This window comes from Ixodes scapularis, unplaced genomic scaffold, assembly GCF_016920785.2.
Source record: "Ixodes scapularis isolate PalLabHiFi unplaced genomic scaffold, ASM1692078v2 PGA_scaffold0__279_contigs__length_252992795, whole genome shotgun sequence".
Lineage (NCBI taxonomy): Eukaryota > Metazoa > Arthropoda > Arachnida > Ixodida > Ixodidae > Ixodes > Ixodes scapularis.
Window position 1 is genome coordinate 218,849,846 of NW_024609835.1, and position 22,014 is coordinate 218,871,859.

Here is a 22,014-nt window from a genome sequence, read left to right on the forward strand (position 1 = left end):
GAGAATATGACGTAGCAGTGGCAATAAAGTCCGACTGTTTGAGCACGTGACATTACCTGGATCAACAGATACAAAACATAAAAACTTCTCTATCGGCCCACGACCACCTATGCCTAATATTAATTGAATTGAAATGTGAGATTTTGGGGTGCCTGTTGCATTTATTTCAGTAAAAATAAATCTTTTCAGCTAAAAAGAAAATAGAATCATATTTCTTAACATTCGTGGAGAAATTTTGTTTTTCGTTTGTCCCTTTTGGGGATTCAGCAAATGTTGTGTGCTCACACTTGCATTTTATCACCACCGCTGGCATCACATTCTAATGTAGTTTCAGTTTTCTGCGATGCATAGTTTCTTTATGCAGGGCGACAAACCAGGTTCCACTTTCTCAATTGATCCCTGAAAACATATCAAAATTATGAACAGACTACACTGTTCACGAACGAAAAGAAGGGTGACACGTATCTGTTGTTGTTCATTGTTAGTTCCTGATACTAAATGATGCACTTGCTTCAATGAAGTAAAGCGGTGAGCTAGTCGTATGTAAAGTTGGGCCTGGCTATACTAATGAAGGTCTGTTGGATTATTATGATGATAATGATATTGGCTATGCCCTTTGTAACGGGCACTGTGTAGTGTTGCCAGACAAAATGAAAGCTCCCTCTAAACTGCCTTGTGTGTTCACCTGGAGGTGTTGAGACCTTTGAAAAGTGACTGTAATTGAACTAGACGTTAAGTTACTTCAGATATATTTATTTGTTTATTGTACTACCCTCAGAGTCGGAGGCATTAAGAGGGGAGTGATAATAGAACAAACAAAATAACAATAGAAAATACAAAATAGTCAAACAACGGGGAATACATGGTTTGGAGCATTTAAACGAAAAAGAACGCCATCAGCAAATTGATGTAAGGGATGCAGGTAGAGGATTCCATTCATTCAAAACTCTAGGGATAAATGATGCAAAATATTTGTTATAGTAGCAAAATGGAACGCCTACTTCACAGTGGTGATCTAGGCGTGTGGAAACAAATGATGGTGAGGTAGTGAGATGCTTTCTTGATTGCAGTGTTAAGACGGAAAATTTTGCGTAAAAAATAAATACTAGACATTTCGCAGCCATATGTGAGATGGGTATCAATAATTGGTTTGTTTATTGATGTTACTCTAGTGGTGCTATTATGATTAGCCATAATAAAACGTGCAAATACATTAATTCGAGCGAGTCAGTAAGGTAGGCGGTACCGGTATCCCAGATGGAGGCTGCATATTCCAGCGTTGACGGCACTGATGTTTTATATAGAAATTATTTTAACGACAAAGGCACCGGAAAAAAAATTATGTTTTAGCGGTTACTAATACTCTGTTATAACTTAAGGACTAATTAGTTTCTGAAATTGTAATCAATTGCAGTTGCAGAGATTAAGTTACATTCGTCGGTCTTCGTACTCATGCCCCATACTCAAAGAGCTTCCTTGCACTACCGTGCTGTTGCGACCAAGAAAGCAGTCACTGCACCGACTTCGTTCGTGGACTGCAACTTACAGAAACAGTGACAATGTCGTGCAACACAATAATTTCTACTTTATGGCTTTTCTTGTAATAGGGATTCCCAAAGCACATGCGGCAGATCATAAGTCCCAAGCTGCCGCCAACCAAAATGCCAGAGAAGCCGCGAGGAGTTACGAGAGGACTAGAACATTAAGCGTGTCTTTGCCCCTCTGGTGTAGGGGTCTGTGAATATTCTAAAATTTCATCAATATGCAAATAGCGTTTGCTATTCATTTTGACCCACACCGCACCGGAATTGTCCGAAGAATGAGAGTCTTCGGAAAATTCGAGAATTATAATTGATGCCTTTAGAATTCGCGCCTCGCCTTTTTATACTGATGCCCTCGTGTCGGGCTTTACTGCACGCGCATCAAGCTTCCCTGCTTTGCACCGGCGCGTTTGGAGGAGTGGCTGACGCGGACGAGCATCTTGGTTGTTTCGATGGCCTCAGAAATAGTGCTCGCTGTCGTAGGTCAGCCATTTTGGTAATGATCATGGTTTAAAGGACAATGCTGTCCAAATAATGTTAACCTGTATTCAAATAAATCGGGTAGCTATTGCTTCGCGTGCCATGTCAAATTATGTGTTGCCCAACTTGCCTTATCAGAGGCTTTACTTCGTTTATTGAATGTGAGTATTTGAAACGCGCAATTAAACTCCCCATGAAAATACAGTCGTCGACCGGTTATTCGGACTTCGCAGGGACCGAAAAAACGTCGAAATAATAGAGCAGTCCGAAAAATCAGCAGATTGAAAAACTTGCCTTTATTACTTCTAAGTGGTCTTAAAAACGCCGTAAATAGTGCCTTCTTTCCTAGCGTTATGGTCGAGTACTTTCTGCGTTTCTTAACGACACATCCCGGCGGTAGAACAACAGATGGGGCCATGACGTCCAAACCAGCGCTGTCCGAACGAGATAAGAAGCGCAAATTCACGAGCGCAAAATGGCGACTGGCGACGCGAAGGAACGGAAAAGCAAAGCAAAGTGATAATCATGATGATGACGATGACGTGCAGCTAAATGTAAAAAAAGGTCTAACATAGCGTCACCTAGCGGTAGGACTCAGGAGTACTCAAGTAGTGGTGCCAAACCAAGCCAATCCATTTGCAGCCAACATAGAATTCAAAATGGCCGCTTCTCGGTGCTGTTTTCCGCTGATTGCTTGCGACGATTTTGTCCAAATAATCGAACTTTCGGACTTCAAGCTGTCCGAAACATTGGTCGTGAATAAGCACTATTTCTATGGGGTAAGTCACGGTTCCGCCTTTAGGTCCGAACTATCGAACAAGTCCGAATTATCGGAGTCCTAAAAATCGGTCGGCGACTGTAAACTGTTGCTTTCCATAGGTACAGAGCGCGACACTGTTAGCGCGAACAAGCGATCGCCAATTTTTCCAGTTTTTCTCCTTGAAACCAAGGGATGTGATCCAAGTTATTATTGCTATGGAAAGACATCATCTCGTTCTATAATGTAAGCGATAAAATTTCGTGCTCGCTAATACTATTTAGAAGTAAAATGTGAAAATGCGCTGATGTCGTGTTCCTGCTAACAGTGTCGCAATCTATACGTTGTTTCTGAAAAAAGAGTTCCAACTAGATCTGCAAAGTATTCACGCTTAGTTGACTTTCAATTTAAAATATTTTTATTTGAAAATGTTCTATTTGATTTGCAGTCAGTTCTTTCTGCTCACATTTGATTCATAGTTGCAAATTTGATTTTCGCACACCTCCACCACAAAATCCAAGATCCAACTCTCTGTAGTACTACACATAGAGGGCAAGCCGGCTAGGCAGACACTGGTCTGTTCACCTTTTTATGTCACATAAGTTTTCCACATGTAGGACCCTCAAGTCAAAATTAATTAAGGCGAAGATAAAATTAATGAGTAACTTCAGATTCAACTCTTTAAAGGGACCATGAAATGACCTTTTTACTTTTGACCAGATAACTTTTACATTAAACCTTCAATGTTCACTGAATGCCGAACAGGCATCCATTTTCGTCTCGGTTTATTAACTTCTACACAAAAAATTATTGAAATATCAAATTTTCTTTCTCTCCAACTCACCGCAAAACAAGTTGCGGCGTAATTTTGACGGCCGTGACGTACTCTGGCACAGGAACCGGAAGTTCTCTTGGCAGTAGGAGAATGGGTATGTTAGCGGCGGCGAGTTGGGGGTGCGCCGGTAGGTTTTACTGCGCTGATGTCACCTCTGACAGTGCCTCCCGACATAGTGCATGTGTAGAATGCGGTGTCAAGGCTACAGGACAATTCGAAACAAACAAAAAAATGGCGGCAGTTTGATTTGTGGTGGCGGTATGGTGGCCACTAAAAAGTTTGAAAGATCTAGCAGCAAGGCTTACATTGTCTGGATTTTCAGTCGCCGTTATGCTTACTACATTAACTATGTGGGGTGAGTGATGGTTCTGGAAAATTTTCCTAATAATCGGGCTCGTCCAAAACTTTTGCACCCGAAAAATTGGCCTCGGACTGTATATCATGTGCTGCATTTTAGTGTACACGGCATGTGTCATTGTTTATTGTTGTCAATTTATTGTTTCTCTTAAATTGATTATCCCTCTCTTTTTACATGCATTTAGTCCTTTTCTAAAGCGCAGCTCTTAGGCGCTCGTTCCCGTATTTGGCAGCGTTGCCGTCGCCACGCGCTTTGCATTATGGGACGTTACAGACCTATGCACCAATTCAGTTCCCCGCTAGATTTAGCCAAGAAACTGAATATGTGTGTAGGTCTTTGATGTCCCATAATGCAACACCGTGCATTCAGTTTCCCCACTAAATTTAGTGGTAAAACCGACGTCACATGGCCTCAACACCAATTCAGTTTCCCCACTTTAGTGGGGAATTGAATTGGTGTTAAGGTCACGTGATTTTAATTTTCTCGCTCAGTCTAGCAGAGAAACTAAATTTGTTCGTATGTGACTTGACACAAAGTCATGGGACGTCATTTTCCCTCTAAATTTAGCGGGGAAACTGAATTGGTGCTGAAGTCACTTAGTGTCAGTTTTTCAGCTAAATTTAGTGGGGAAACTGTGGGAGGGAGGGAGGTTATGAAGGATGAGGAGGACGGGAGAGAAGGAGAGGAGGAGATAATGAAGACCCTCCCTTCCTTCTTCCTTCCTACTCCGCTCCTCCTCCTTCATACCCTCCCTCCTTTTCCATACCCTTCCCTTCTCCTTCAATTCCCTCCTTCCTCCTTCTCTGTACCCTCCCCTCCTTCTCCTGCGTACCCTCCTGTCACGGTATATCGCAAAATCAAAGTACCTCAAGAGCTGTGCTCTAATTTTGCTTTACAGAGATTTGCAAACCTCTTTCAGTTTTTTTTTTCTTTTCATTTGCGCTCTGGCCTAATTTTGTCTCTGATATTGTGGAGATGAAATTGTTTAATACTTCATTGAAGGTATGAACCTTACTGTTTTGTTAAATGTATGTTCCTCCTTGCCACAGCCCATGGCCCAGCTGTACATAAAAATTAATTAATTAATTAATTACAACTTTTACCGTTTGTTCAAATTCAAGGAGCTCTACTTGAAAAAGTTAATGTTTGAACCCCTTTTCTGATTTAAATGACATTTACAAGGCTTGTTTCTGCTGATGTTGAGAACATTTCTGCCAAATTTTGTTAACCTGAGTGAAGTACAAAAAAAAAATTGCAAATGTTCGAAGATGAAAGTGGGCGTGTCTGCTAGGAAAACTGTTGTTTTGAAATTACTTATAAATTTGTTGTTTGATGCATTATATTTCTTTAGGACAGTTCAGAGCAGATAGCTGTGGAGCTATGCTAGTTCTTTATTATACCATCTTTCATGACAAAGAAGCCACTTAAACACAAGTACTGTTTTCTAGATTTCCATCCTTTCTCCAAAATTTTAGTTCTTGAGCATTAAAAAAGACAAAAATAAAACATACAAGCTCATAGCTATCTTCCCCATAAAATTTAACTTCAGGAAAACTCATAAAAATGAATCCAAGTTATGCAAGAACAAAACAAAATAGTTTTCTTAAAGCGAAATTTATGCCAAAAAGTGGAATGGAGAAAACTGCATTCAAGGTGCTCCAACCTCTACCTTTTCTTTAGCATAGGTGGACGAGAAATAATTTATAAAAAATTAACTATGCAGTGTAAAATAATGAAACTTTCTGGGAATACTCTCTAGATGTTGGTGGATATGAATACGGCAGTTTTCAAAATTAACCTTTTTGGCCGATGTTTTTTGTGGGTAGTGATACCTAATTCTTTCTTTAGTCTGTTTTTGAGCTCTCTCAGACTTTCCTCAGGTCTTATAACTCGTCTTGCTTTCCGTTTGTCTATTTCGCTTTGTGCTTTTCTATGGGCAGTGTTCAAATGTTTTGACCACTTCGTTGCAGAGCAAGAATGGGATCCTGGAACGGGCATCTGATTACATAGTCTACCTGAAAGATCTGAACGAGAAGCTGGTGATGGAGAAAGCATCAGATATGGAAGGTAGGAACAATCTTTATCTAAATAATAGTTTTAATAGTTGAGACGTGCATAAACAGAAGCTTAGATCTTGCATAGAAAGAAGCTTAGATCTTGCGTTTGAAGCTTGTGCGCTGCCAGATACCACCCTTCGAGGTCGAGCATCTGACAAACGAACCTTACGACCCTCGGTTTATCTCCGGGGTAGAATCTATTTTGACGACTTTGCCAGCCGCCAATCTTGTGGGCTTGCTTGGCATCCAACTAACTTAAGGCGAGACGCGGGTCTTAAAATGGTAAAAAATCGCGAAATTTGGGGTTTTTCAAAAATCACATGTTTGGATAGAATATAGTCTGAAGTACCTGCCTGCGAAGTTTCAATGTCCTATTCGACGTCTAAGTATAAAAAAAACGATAAATACGATGCCTCCGCGACGCTCAAATCGCGAATCCAACGCAAAAAAATAGTCAAACTGCGCGCCCGCGTCGCTTCACGACTGATCGTCGGATCGCGGCCATCTTGGTCTTGTTGGGGAGCTGGTTCTCTTCCCTACGTCCTCATCCCACTCACTATCGCGACAACCTTGGAGAGCGTCCGCATTCCGCGGGTTTTCACGACCGGAATAACGATTGCTCATTGGCCCGCGCGCGTACGTCACGGGTACGTCGTGCCGCGCGCACCTGTCATAGGCCAAGACGCGCCCCTTTCCACTTTTGCTCCTTTCCTCCTCTTGGCGCGCGCGCCTCCAGCAGCGCAAGGGGAGCGTGGAGAAGCGTCGTCTGCTTCGTTTTGGCCCGTCGCTTTGTTCGTTCCGCGGCTGAGTGCACGTTGTTTCGAAATCGTTTACGTTCGCGCGTTCGCGTCGGACATCGTTGGTTTCTCGCTACGAAGTTGCGGGAGTTTTATTTCGAGCGATCGAGATGCCGGGGGACTCTCGATAGAAAGAGAGTATGCGGCGGACGTTCGGGAGGAAGACGCGACGTGCGTGGAACAAGCGGAAGACATCACCTGCAAGTGCGCCGCTACGATCTGCGCCACTGCCGAACGCATTGGATCTGCCGGGACCATCGGCTAGCCTTCCCGTTGACGATGCTGCGGCCTCAAGCTCTGGTCCGGATGGCTCAAGTTTTGCCGGCACCACTCGCGTCGACTCTACCTACTACTCTACGGCCGAGCAAGCGCAGCGCGCCGAGCGATCGGAGCAAAGCAAGCGCGTTTTATCGGAGAAGTCGGCGACCCAGCGGAAGTTCGATCTGCTTGAAGTCAACGGATCATGCCAAACAAGCGATGCCGGGACCCAGTTTGTCATCGTCGACATGAAAGTCCTCAACGACCTCTTCGCGCACGCGAGGTGTGGAAGCTGCGGTGTGGGATCTCTCACGCTCAGCAAGGCCGCGGACAAGGAGTACGGCTTGGCCGTCAAGCTTGTGCTCGTCTGCAGCACTTGCGACTTCCAGAAGAAGCAGTTCTCCTCTCCCAGGGTTGCTGGAACAGCAAAGATCACCCCCTTTGAAGTGAACATGAGGGCCATGAAGGGGATCCAATCCATTGGCAAAGGAGTGACAGCCTTGGCAGACTTCTGTGCCTCCATGAACATTTCTCATCGGGGCCTGCACCACAAGACGTACCAGGGACACCTGAAAACGCTTGTGCGGGCATGTGAGAATGCAGCAACCGACAGTGAAGCCACCAGTGTTGCTGTCGTCAAGGGGCTCTACACAGGCTTCATGAACCCCATTGGCAACATCGATGTCATCTTCGACGGATCATGGATGACCCGAGGACGCAGCTCCCACATTGGTGTAGGCTGCATTGTGGAGTTGTACTCTGGCCTCGTCATCGACCATGTTGTGTACTCCAACTTCTGCCTTGGATGTGCCTTGGGACCGGAGCCCGAGGACGATGGCTACAGCGACTGGTACGCAACCCACGACTGCCAGAGGAACATTGACTGCAATGCTGGCCGTATGGAGGTGGAGGCTGCGCTCACAATGTTCCAGAGGTCTCTGACCAAGCATGGTCTCCGCTACACCACCGTCCTTTCGGATGGGGACAGCCGGACATTCCATGCCTTGTCTGAAGCGAAGGTTTACGGCTTCATCAAGATAGAGAAGAAGGACTGCGTGAACCACGTCCACAAGCGGATGGGAGCTGCCTTGCGCAACGTTGTTGAGAAGAAGAAGGCACAAGGCGAGTCACTTGGTGGGAGAGGAAAGCTGACACAGGAAAAGATCAAGAAGATCACTAACTATTATGGCTATGCTCTCAGGAGCAACAGCCATGACGTTCCAGGGATGAAGAGGGCGGTGGAAGCCACACTCCTGCACATGACCTCCACAGACGGCGCCCCAGACCACAGCAAGTGCCCCGAGGGAGCGGAGTCCTGGTGCAAGTACAACAGGGCCTTGGCAAACAGTGAGCCTCCGCCGCCGCACAAGAATCCTCTTCCGGATTGTGTTCGGGCTGCACTGGAGCCAGTGTTTGAAAGGCTCAGCAATGAAGACCTGTTGGCACGGTGTAGTGAGGGAAAGACGCAGAATGCCAGTGAGAGCCTGCATTCGGTGATCTGGACGCAGACTTCAAAGAATGCGAATGCCTCCCTGGACAGCGTGAAGAGGGCTGCGGCTGAAGCTGTTGCTGTCTACAACCAGGGAAGGAGAGCGACCAACGAGTCCATTGCTGCAGGCCTGGGCTACGCCACCGGTGACTGCCTTGTCCGCCGAAGCATCGAAAAGGACAGTCTCCGTTTACGTAAAGCAAACGCGGTGCACCAGAGCAGCAGTAGCGTGAAGGAAAGGTTCTCCAAGCGACACCAGGCAGGAGCATCACGAGATTACAGCCCAGGACAGCTGTAATGGCTTTTTCCAGTGCCATGTGGAACAAAGGCCCTTTTCAGGGCCAAACAAAATTACGTTTGGAGCTTGAAACTCTTGCTCGCCTCTCCCGTTGTCCAAAGTTGTCGGCTCATCACTTTAGAAGCAATTTTTAGCCTGTATCAGTAATTCTTCATCATTTTTGCAATCTTCTCAAAAACAAATTATTGCAATTTTTAAAATTATTTGTTCAGAATGCACTACACTACATCTTGATAACTATTATTGCATAAGGGTTTTCACATAATTTATTGTAGTCAGCGTCGAAACAGGAAAATGTGATTTTATCAACATTTCACTCGTTCTTTACTTCTTTCATATTTTTTTCCTAATGTTCCCATAAATGGATTACATCATCTTTTATGTCAAGTTGTTAATGAAGACTTACACTACACCTTGGTGGCAATTATTATTTATCATTGTTCACACAATTTTCTATGTTCAATGTCAAAACTTTAACTTTGATTTTCTCATCTTCATGTTTTTTGTCAACGTGCTTAGCCTTACGGGGGTTTTCATGAGGTTTTTATCGTAGCATTTTGAAACTTTTTATACCGTTTTATTCAGAAAGGACTGGACTGTGGAGTAAAGCTATTTTTTTGCAGTTGATAATGACAACGAAAATTTTATGATAAATAATGCGACCTCATTAGTGTCATAATTAGCATAATTAGTACATTTTTGTATTATAATGTAATTTTGTGAAAATATAAATAGCTTTATAATGCATGGCAGACCTTTAGCTATGCATCTACATCAATAAAAAAAAATATTTTTGTTCGAAATGGCCTTAACGACCCGTAAGAAATTAACCAAATTAGGCAACACTATTTTTTATAACTTGAAAACTAATTGAGATATTTTGAAACTGATTTCATATTTGAATTGAGGAAGAAGGAATACATATGCACAGTGATTTTCATTAGTATAGCTGCAAAAATAAAATAGTCCATTTTAGAACCAGTCTCTCGCCTTAAGAGGATTTTTTTTTTTTTTTTTTTCATATTTGTGAACGGTAACAAACTGAAGAGGACACACAAAGGGTGCTTTTGAGTCCCTAGTTTTGCAATAGCTTTTAATCTGAGGACCACAACCTAACTTCCACAAAACACATCTGGAAAGAGGTGCAAGCACAAGTACTTTTGGGTTAAAAGAATCAAACTTATTAATAGACAACTAAAAAGTAAACTTGCTTGGGAGAAGAGCGTGTTGGTTCGAGTCATGGATGAAGAAAGAACGAAACAATTAAAACAAGAACAACGCAACCACATCTTTCAACTAGCAACAGACGAGTAAAATTTTCACAGCGAGCAGCCGACTATAGACCATTCCATTTAGCGCTCTTTGGTCGGCACCATTCTGTTCGACAACAGCGCCCTCTCCATACATCCGGGAAATTCAGCGGGTTCGGGGGGGTAAAACGAGAGAGAGGGCACGCTTCCGACTCCGCTAGGAGACGACAAAACGGGAGGTTGCCATTCTCCACCTTGGGCTGTATCGGCGGGCTGTACTGAACATCGAACTCTCGCTTGTGGCTGCCGTTGTGAAGTGGTTCGCGTTCTAAGAATAGTTATGGCTACTCCAAAATAAGCCTAGAGCTCTCTGTTGTTCTACTTCGGTAAATGATCAACTGACATATCTTTTTTCCGTTGCTTAAATAACATTTGAGTCAGCCGGCAGTACTACACTCAACTACTGCGTGTATTGCGGTAGGAGAGCACGTTTTTATTTATTATTTCAGACATCCACTCATGTTCGCTAAAGGCCTACACCAGTACAAACTTTGTATAGTAAAAAAAAATACAGCCACCGGATTCACTTTTTGCCGGAGAGACCGGCCAGTCTGACACAGTTTTCCTTATTTTTTTTTTTTATTTGCACGGAAATAACAGCGCAATTGGACTCTGTTAGTCTTCTTTATCTAGCATAGTAATACACGATAACTGGCATACCAAAATCTGCGCATCTGCGCTTGAAATTCCCAAAATGACGCGATTTTAAACAGAGTTTGTACGCCAGCCGGATGCTAGGTACTGCCCACTCGGCAGAGCAGACGACATCCGGGCGAGAGGGGGAGGGCATTTTTATCACTTTTTACCCTCTCTGCTATGACCCTAATGGAACAGTCTATACCCAGGAGGGAAAGGGGGCAGAAGGGGAGGTCAGTGATGTGATTGCTGCGCCAATTGCGCCAACTGCGCCAAGGGGCTAACCTTGCTAAATCCTGCTACATTTTACCACAATATAGATAATGTGCGCCAAACCTGCACCAAAAGACCAGTCGCCTTTCAAAACCGAAACTAAACTGAGTACCGAAATTGAGCATGCGGGTGTTACGTGGCGCAAGCGGCCGCCCGACACAAAGTATCCTGCATCAATTGTCCATCCAGTCTTTCATGGTTTTCCCGCCGTCTTGCGTTTCACGCTCTGGTCGTCTCGTGGGTCTCGTCTCGCATATTTAAAAAAAAAAAAATATTTGGGACGATAGACGCGGGTGTGTGCGGACGCTCGGACTCTATCGTGCCGGGTACCAGCCATGCCGTCGTGCTGTGAAACGAACCACATTTTTACGCTGCGGGAGTTACTTTGCGAGCTGAAGCACTCGCTCCTGAAAGCAACAAGCGTGGGAAAACTATATTTGGTCCAGTCACCGTGGTCCCGCGACGTCGGGTGTTGCCATCAAAGCTGCAGATATGGCGCTTTCTAAAATTAAACTAAATAACGCCGTATGTTCATCAACATTCCTGTTCTTGTTTAAATCATACAAATCCCTCTGTAACTCAAATACAGCTGTGTAGAAGTATTGATTGCCTAGGTTTCTCTCGGTGGGCTTTCTTTGGAGGGACCTTGCTACGTGAAAAATCTGCCTCAGAAGAAAGTTGGTGAAGAGAAGTGAGCTAAAGCAAAGAAGGCAATGTTTGCATGCTGAACGCGCACAGCGCGCTTGTTTGTCCCGGGTTCAGTCATTGCTCAAAGCGCTCCAAGAACTTCTTGACCCTGACTCGCTATGTTTTGTATCGATGCGCTCAGGTTCTTTTTTTTTCTGTGTGTGTGTGTGTGTGTGCACGCGTGTGTGTGTGCGTGCGTTTGTCTGTGTGTCTGTGTGCGTGCATGTGTCCGTGCGCATGTGCGCGTGCGTGTGTGTGTGTAACTTGTACCTTGTTTGCTGGCCTGTTAAGCGCGCTGATGGACTGTTTTTTTGTTTTTTTTCGTATGCTCGACAGTTATATTTTGCATACAATTTTGGGAAGCAGCTGGCGACGGAGCGGAGTGGCATGGTTTCGGTCGAACAGCTGTCGTCTCCCCCTGCTCGACGAAGCACGCGCAACTGCAAGCCTGCCGAAGTTGCCCTTACGTGCATGCGAACATGGTTGCACAAAGGAAGCACCAGCGGGGACGCTTTCAATCTATTGTTTAACGTTTGCTTACTTTTGACAAAAATCTGACATGTTGGGAACCAGTAAAACGGTGGCAAGCGGTTTTTCGGAATTCCTCGGCAAGGCCTACAGCACTGTACACTTCTGGGATCTCTCGGCAGTAAAAAAGCAGCGAGTTCCGTCACAGCACGTCACGTCAAAACACAACACAACACAAAGTGCCCTTCGTTTGTACAGCACATAAAACAAATATTTTTATTTTCCTATGAATATCTGCTCCAAAAGCCGCTTTTGCTGCTCCAAAACACTGTTTTGGTTGCTCCAAGGGCGACATTTGCTGCTCCAAAACACTGTTTTTATTGCTCCGAAACATGCGCCAAAGTGGCTTAGGCCAATCACATCACTGCATTTACATACCGCTTAAAGTGCAGGCGCACGAAGGGAAATACCGGTTATAGTGCAGTTTTTGGAACAGCGCGCCGACTGAGCGGCGCAGCGAGCACGCTTCCCTGTGCGACACTAGATAACGTCGCGAGCCGCAATGGCCGCAAGCGGCACTCGCGGGGCAAGGAGGTTGCTCCAAGGCTCGAAGAAGCGGGGAGAAGCGAAGAGAGAGGCTTCAGTTGCCATAGCGACGGAGTGATGCACACAGGTGTCGTTCACGTGCGTGCGTCCCTCCGCTGCGTTGGAAACAAACAACCACAACGACAGACCAATTGCAGGTCGAGGAGAAGTGTTCGCGCGCGTTGCATGCCGGTCGCGGGCCGGCTGCTTCTATCCGCGAACGTGACGTCGGTTGTGATCGTCGACATAGACGGCGTTAAAGTGAACTACGGTGTGATGGGAGCTCATCGGTCCGCGTAAAAGCGCTATCCTTGATTGTGAATTTTCTTTGTGTGTCGCTATGATAACCCAGCATGTACTAGAAGGGAAGATCCACCTACTCGTGCGGCGATGTTGTGGCGGCACTCTCAAGACGGCAGAAACGCCCGTGTCGTCGTGTTTGTTTACTTCGACTACAGTGGTGCTTTCTAAACATTTGTGTTTTCGAACATCGCCTGGATTTCTTATTTGGAGCATTTCATGCCTGTGCTCAAGTTGAAGGTATTACTGGCGCGTACCGTATAAAGGACACGAATTTTCACGCGTTTTCATCGCCGGAGAAAAGTGATTAGGGTTAGCAATCCTGAACGCTTGCAACGTCCGTCCGCAACCCGCGACGCCGTTAAAAGGTTGCGCCAGGCAAAAGTCACTCATTTCTTTCAAAATGTGTGACACACTTAAGAGAGAAGTGTACTAGTCTGATGAAATAAAGACGACTTTCCTCAAACTAAGCTTTATTTTTCATCTAACATAAAATAAATTCTTTTACAAATGTAACTTGTCTGATGGCATGTATTTTGGCCTGAAAAATTGATGTTTTGGTTATAGCGCGGTACCGCTTATAGTGCGAATTTTCGCGACTCCCGCGACATACGTTATATGCGGTCTACACTGTACCGTGTTTTACCGACTTCTAATGGGCGCTAGGAAACGGTAAGACAGGTTTAGCAGACCTTTGTTGAAAGTCCCAGCGGAGTCCGGTGGCACTGACATGAAGCCGCAAATCTAGGTACTGAAGACCTTTATTCGAAGGGTCTTCCTTCGTCGAGGTAAGGCCTGACGAACAAGCAGATAAAACGGCTGTAATGCTATCTGGAGAAGTTCGATCAGGATGAATGATTAGGTAATCGTCTGCATATCTGAAAACATGGCAGCCAGGTGCGGAGATGTCCAGTTGTGCATTTATAGCTCTGTCAACGAATAAAAGAAATAACTCGCTGAGAAGGGGGGCGAGGCATGAACCGATGCAAACTCCTTTCTTTTAGCGGTAGATCCCTCTCTCATGTTTAACTAAAATGGACTGGAGATATTGATGAATCAAGTTCACGTATCCAGCAACGGAGACACCAGAGGAATTCTGAAAATCCACGGCTCCGTGCTCAAAGATGGCGTTAGAGATTGAAGCAAGCAATGCAGTAGGATCTAGATTGAAATACATCCTCCAATGTCTCCGTTGCTGGATTCGTGGACCTGATTCATCTATATCTCCAGTCCACCTTAGTTGAACATGAGAGAGGGATCTGCTGCCAAATGAGAGGAGTTTGCATCGGTTCATGCCTCGCCCCCCTTCTCAGCGAGTTATTTCTTTTATTCGTCGACAGAGCTATAAAAGCACAACTGGACATCTGCGCACCTAGCTGCCATGTTTTCAAATATGTAGATGATTGCCTAATCATTCATCCTGATTGAATGTGTCCAGATAGCATTACAGCCGTTTTTTCCGCTTGTTCGTCATGCCTTACCTTCACGAAGGAAGAACCTTCGAATGAAGGTCATCAGTACCTAGATTAGCGGCTTCATGTTAGTGCCACCGGACTCGACTGGGCCTTTCAACAAAGGTCTGCTAAACCTGTCTTACCGTTTCCTAGCGCCCATTCGAAGTTGGTGAAACATGGAATCATCAAATCGTTGTCTTCTTCATCCTTCACAAAGTCTTGCTGTCATCTTTCAGAAGATAGCTTCAAATTCCAGTACATGAGGCTCGTCAGGGCAGTGTTTCCCGTCGAGCTTCTTCAATCAGTAATGAAAAGGCTGATTCACGGGCCTGATCGCCAGTCACCAGCCACAAAAAAGAAAGCCCAATTCGCCGTCATTCCTTACGTACACAATTCAGCCCACCGACCTCTTCCAAAACCAACGCGCCCCATTGCAGCGAAATACCGCGCAATGCACTCTGGGAACTAGTTGGCTACTCAGTTTCGGTTTCGACTGAGCAGCTTCATCTCATGCTATCACGCCGTGACCGAACGCGCTGCTTGTGTTTTCGACTATCTGACTTTTCACGAATGTACAATACACTCATTCTCGAGCGATACAAAACGAAGGCTGGGGCACTTTCCTTGGTTCCCGAAACACCGTATATTGTGCGTGCGTATGCAAACGTTGTAAGACTTGGCTTAGTCACCTCACCCCATGAGTGCATCTTTGGGCTCGTGTCAGTAATCCCGTCTAGTACCAGTGAACTACACCTAAAATTTGGTCACCTTGAGTCCTACACATATTTTGTTTGCCAAACGTCTGCTTGTTACTTCATTGGGCGAAACGCAAGCCGCATCCTCACAGGAGTATCAAAGTTGTGCCAGCATTGGCGCATTAACTTTTAAGGAAACGCAATAAATTCACCCTCACTACTGCACAAAAGTTACTATGATGTCTTCTCGTGTCATCACATATCTCACACTTAAATTTTATGCTGATATAAGATTAAGTTTTCGCAAGCGCTGAGATCGGCTAGCTACGACGGAGGCCCTAACAAGCGTCCCCTACTCCTTGCTAAGCCTTTTTGGACAACCTTTTACTGACGCCTAAGATCTGTGCCTGAACGGTGTGTGTGAAATCATCTCGGCATACTCAGTAAGGAAGAAAGCGAACACAAAACAAATATTATGACCATTAGCAACCGTCAAATGCGCTTTGAATAAATTTTTTAGTTTGGCGTACTTCCACCGAATGGTGCGACATTCTTCACACAAGTGCTCGACTTTTTCTTTCTTAAAACGGTTTGTATGTGCGAATGTGCCTATATGATAGCAGGATAACATTATGCGTATATGCACTGTTGAATATTAGCGAACTGCAAGCGGGTGGGGACTTCACAATAGACCGATGTCACCAAGCGAACTGCGCAGGCGCGCGCATTCTGGAAGTGGTGCCGCCGCCATGCTACTTGTAGTCATCCCTTCCCGGCTTCCCGGCTACATACGGCTGGGCGTACATACATCATTATAGATTATCATTTGGCACGCCATGGTATCACCTTGATTCTCTTGCATGTTTTTACTTCATAAGATTGTGTTGTTTGTGATGCCTTACTTTCCTCAGCAAGTGCAGAAAAGCAGTTTCAGTCCTCTTATCGCTTTAGAATCGCTTTGTCGTCTGCTTCGTCGTCGTCTGCTTCTTCGTCTTCGTGAACACGTGAGCCCACTGCCGTTCACGGGGTAATCCCACTGCAACCGCAGAAAAAAAAAAAAAAAAGCAGCTCCACTACTCGAGCTTTTCGACTCCTCGGACGTCTCAATTAGCTTGCAAACAAGTGAACATCTAGTGCAATAGCAAAGAACTAGAAAATTTGAGGGACCATCGGCTAGGTGTAGCACCACGGACCAGCATTAAATGTGATGAAAAACTGAGCTTGGTGGTGCTCAGTCTTGTGCATAACGTTTAATCACCATCAAGTAAGAGGAGCTAAATAGACTTTCTCGGTCAGCGGTCTCGGTCTCGGTCTCTGCGGTCTCGACTGGTGCTAGTGCAGAATGGATCAGTAACACCAGCCTAATAGACCACCACAAGATGGATAATGTTCGTTTGTTATATTTTTGGCGGTAAGTATGTGTTGCACTTCTAAATTGCATTATGTAATCTTTTCGCGTTGGTTTGAAAAAAAAAAAAAAAAATGAAGGCTGCTTCCGGAAAAAAGTTGTTTTATATCAAGTGGTGCATATCGGGAATCGCTGCTCTTTTTTAGTGATTGTCCTGATCTTTTCAAGCACAGTTGTGCTTGAAACATGTCGTCGCAATAACAGTTATAACCACCAAAATACACCGAGTAAGAAATGTATTAAGAACGGCCTCCGCAAAGCAGTGCGGAGGTCCTATTTGAGATAGACCAACGAATAGGCCGCTACGGAGCAAATGGTCAGATTTCAGCTTACGGAACACTTCGGGCACGCTCTATGTCTCGGCCCTGTAATCTTGCATATTTTAGCTGACGTGCAATAATTGGATATAAATTATGAAGCAAATCGCAAAACAAATTGTAAAACGCTTTTTTTTTTTTTGCCGCTCTGTCGGGCTCTGTCGACCTTTCTTTGCCATGCTTCTTTCTTGCTGGAAGACATAATATCCGAGGCCTTTTGGCCTGGTGCTGTTATTATAGCTCCGTGGCATACACCATGTGAAGTCACCGATTGAAAACCATGAGTCAACACCTGGCTAAAAGTCTCGTGCTAACCCGAAAATTTCCAAACAGCGGGCGTACATGCGCGCCGACACGGCCGGAAAACTGGGGAGAACTACAGATACCAGAATGCACCGCGGCAGTGGTGGCGTCGCACAACTCCTCGTGAGATCGGTCTATTCATGCAGTGCTGCGGGGCAGTACAGATAAATGATGAGAAGCGTGTTCAAATGGAGCCTTTCAATGGCACCTCCGAGTTTTACCTCGCATACTCAGGCGTATTAAGAAAAACAGTAATTGGCAAAAAGTTATATTTCGTCTATGGACGCACGAAACAAACAAACTTCTTGATCAACAACACTAATGTAAAGGCGCGAGCTCGATGTATGCATACTTGCTGGTGTCTACAGCTTGTTGATTCGTATACGAGCAAGATCCCCGAGCTTCGCAGCGTCGAGATTACCAGCACTGGCTGGTCCACATACCTCGAAACGCTAACAGAAAGGCTCAAGTACAAAAATACTACAAGCCTGCGTTAAGACAAGCTATACGTCTCGGGCTTGTGCTAAAGCTTCGAGGTCTGGCCATTTAGGTTAGTCTAGAGACCACAAATGATGCTCTCGGGACCAGAAAACATAAAATAACAGCCATTTATAAGTCCACGCTTTGTGTATAATCGCTTGTCGACGTGTCGATCGAAACAGAAGCCATGGTACTTTCCTCCCTGGCCAACTAGTTCCCAGAGTGCAATGCGCACCGTGTTGCATGCAGGGCTTTATGGAAGTAATCTATTTTCGGATTCGCGAGTCTCGAATTGCGTCCAATTTAACGAGCCACCAAGCCAGTTTTCTTTTGCCGCCAAGCGGTCAGACCAAGTCAAGCCAAGCCGCTTTCGTAATAATGGCCGCAATTACATAGTTGCGGTAGTTACGAAAGTGATCAACCGTGACACAGAGTTTCGCGCGCACTTGAAAGCTTAGGTCGAGGAATTGCCGAGCACCCTACATTCTTCGCCTATCGGATGCGTTGATGACAACAAGCTTTAGTCTGTTGTCTGCTTTCGGACAGTGAAATCCTGAAAGTGGTTAGGCTTAATTTTACACACTCGGGGTAAATGCGTTTATTTAAGTTTATTTAATAATCCCTAACAGAACGGCACAGGGAGTTGGAGTTGCACGCAGGCTGGGCTGTAGGTCAAGAGTGTCCGGTAGCCTCTTCGTGAACAGCAACTTAAGCCTAGCGAGCGGGCTTCGTGGGTTGGCGTTTGGACTTCCTATGAGTTCTTGTCTTTGTGAGCGAAACTTGATCTATACAAGCGGGCTTCCGAGGTCCGTTGGGGGTTGGACTTCCTACGAGTTATTATACGCAGAGTTCTTATACGCGCAGTCGCGGATGTACGTGAGCGTGCCCGCCGGCTACTAGCAATATATATCACCTAAGAAGGGTCGTGTTGCTTTTGGTACTGAGTGAGCCTCGTAGGGTGCTTTTCCTTCGGCAAAAGGCACCCCGAAAGCGCCCTAAAAAGGTTTGCAATTTATAAAGTATGGTTATTGTGCTGTGCCACAGTACCCTGTTGTGCCATATTGGCACCTAATATGACATTTGCACAAAGTATGTAAATGCAAAAATTTTACCCCTTGTAATGAACCCAAATATGTGTGAATTTTTTGGGAAAAAAAGTATTATGCGAGTAAATATGGTAGGTCAGACCGGCAGATGTACCAATCACAGACTTTGGGAACATCACAACAAAGTTTCTAAGGCCTCTCCAGATTCTTATCATCCCATAGCCATATATGCCCGGTCGTGTTTGCTTTGTCATCCCCTCATTGATGAAACAAATATCCTGGGGGAGCATGGCAGCAGATTTGGCAGGGAGATCATAGAGTCATTTGCCATAACCACAGCAAACAACAATGTGTCAAACCCTTTCCTCGTGCTGACGAAAACTGAGGTTGAATTTTTAAAATCCAAGATAAACCCACTTCTCTGAATTGCACTTTGCGTTTTTTCTCTCCCTTTCTCTCCCGTTCTCCCCCCTTTACCTCCTTGGTATAGTCGGCTGCTCGCTGTTTGAAATTTACCTGTCGCTACTTGAAAGATGTGGTTGTGTTGTCCCTGTTCTAATTGTTTTATTGTTTCTTCATCCATAAAAAGTATAGTTTATGAATGGGGAATAGAAGTGCAAAGCCTATGTTTGGATGAGGGGAGAAGAGGGATCTTTTTGGTCCTCTTTTGAAGAAATAAGGGAAAGAAAGTTTAAATATCTTTTTAGTCACTGTTGCCTTGCATGGTTTCACTGGTGTTCCTAATCATCACAACATTCAGAACCGATGTGTTATATTCTGCAAAGATGCCTTAACCACCAATTGCATATAATAATAATAATAATAATAATATTGACATTATTAATAATAATAATTATAGTAATAAAATAATATTACATGATTGGATTTGATGAGGCCCATAATGGTCCGACCGTTGGCTGGATGCCAAAACACGCAAAGGGAATCGGACCATCCGACTCCCTTGACAGTTGTGGCAGAACTAACACCACAAATCTTTTTTCCGTGACATTACCCATGAGACAGAAGACAATGCTTGATTGAGGGGATGACATAACCATATTATTATATGGTACAAAATGGTAATGCCAGGAGATTCCAAAGATGTGGCACCATTTTGTGACAGAATAACTGCTAGAGCTGCTGCAAGCATTTTGTGCTGCAACTAGAGCTGAACCAGTGGTGGTGCAGTTAAACCTTAAGGGGGTACACAACCCAGAAAAAACAATTTCGGCAAAAAAAGTTGATATTAAAGAAATGTCCTATTTACATTCACCAACATCTAGAGAGTATTCCCAGAAAGTTTCATTAGTTTACACTGCATAGTTAATTTTTTATAAATTATTTTCGGCCCTCCGATGCTAAAGAAAAGGCAGGGGTTGGAACACTTTAAACACATTTTTCTCCGTTCAACTTTTTGGCATAAATTTCACTTTAGGAAAACTATCCTTTTGTTATTACTTAACTTGGATTCATTTTTATGAGTTCTTCTAGAGTGAAATTTAAAGGGTAAGATAGCTATGAGCTTGTATTTTTTATTTTTGTCATTTTTCATGCTCAAGAATGAAAATTTTGGACAAAGAATGGAAATCTAAACAACAGTATTTGAGTTTATGTGACTTTTTTGTCATGAAAGATGGTATAATATAGAAATATGGCTCCATAGCTATCTGCTCTGGACTGTCCTAAAGGAATATAACACGAAAACGACAAATTTATAAATATTTTCGAAACAATAGTTTTCCTACGCAGACACGCCCACTTTCATCTTTAAACATTTGCAATTTTTTTTGTACTTCACCCAGGTTAACAAGATTTCGCAGAAATATTCTCAACGTCAACAGAAAGAAGCCCTGTAATTGTCATTTAAATCAGACGAGTGGTTCGAAAATTCTCTTTTTTGGGTTGTGTCCTCCCTTAGTCTGACAAATCGTGAGGAAAGCTGTGGATTAGTGTGTTAAAATGAAAACTTTGTTAACCCCTTAAGTGACAAACTTTTTTTCTAAGAATAACCTCAAAGTGCCAGATGTTCTTATTTTGAGTTGTTTTCCTCTAGTGTTACACATAAAATTTAAAATGTTTATTACGCAGAAGTCAGCGGAGGCAAAAGACATATTTGCCCGCTAAAACGAGTGCTGCCATCTATGATCAGCGCCGCAAAACTACTCGGACGAGCCTAGCTTGTCTGTGGAATTGAGGGCTACCGAAAAAACCACTGGACAAGCTTAGCTCGTCCGTGGCATTTTTAGCCAGAAAGTTGCCGACGAGCTCGGCTCGTCCAAGGCACTTGAGGGGTTAAATTGGAAATGTAGTTTTTTTTAGCATTACATTTAATAAATCTAGTTTTAATGCCCACGATGATGCATCTGCGAAGAGCCCATGCATTAAAAATGTAATTTACGAGCATACGAATTTAGTCCACGAAGACAACCCAACTCGCACGGCTAATGCGGGGAGAAAACCTCGGAAATCTTGAGAGAAGGGAAAAGGAAGCTGTCGGGCCCTCGTGAATTCCGAGTTAAAGCTTTTTTGGCGCCAACTCCGTGCCCCTTTATTGGCGAACCACTAAGCCTGGCGAGGCTCGCATTGAAGTCCACATACGCCGCTACAAATGCCACGAAAATTTTATTTTCGGTCCGAACACGAATGATTTTTCTACTTTCTTCGAGCATGGGCACTTTTCTTTCTTTGGGGTCTTTATTTCACGGGGTTGGAAAAGTCACGGATACGACAAGCCCACGGTATCGTCATGTTTTTCCTATGACTAGCGTGCATTCATTTTTTTCCGCCGTGCGTCCATTGTGCCCGTAGGCCGCCGTCGCTGCGCCGATTCCCGACGACGTGCGTCAACATCCAGCACTGGGCTTTTAAGGGGCAACACTGCTTCTAGAGTTTTTTTATATAACTTGTGATTCAATTCAAATGAAATTTACATAGCTTATTTCCCATTACAATCTGACCTTAAATATGTACTTGGTTTTAATGTAACCTAATTAGTTTTGTTAATATCAAAAATTGTATTTTCAAAGATTATGGGAAGGATTAAGACATTGAAATACTGAAATAAAAAAATAAACATATATCAGTGAACTAGAAGGTACACGGAATCCAATAACGCATAAATGAAAACTCTAGGATGCTTTATAAACTTTATAGGACACTTTTGAACTTTCCAGTTTTGAAAT

General features: G+C 44.2%; 1 protein-coding gene across 1 annotated transcript in view; it reads left to right on the forward strand.

Annotated features, from left to right (window-relative positions):
* Window positions 1-22,014, forward strand: part of LOC115331001 (serine-rich adhesin for platelets) — a 75,613-nt gene that overhangs the window by 21,058 nt on the left and 32,541 nt on the right. The window contains exon 4 of the mRNA XM_029993045.3: window positions 5,942-6,038. Coding sequence (XP_029848905.3) covers window positions 5,942-6,038 — 97 coding nt within the window. The remainder of the gene's footprint in view (window positions 1-5,941; window positions 6,039-22,014) is intronic.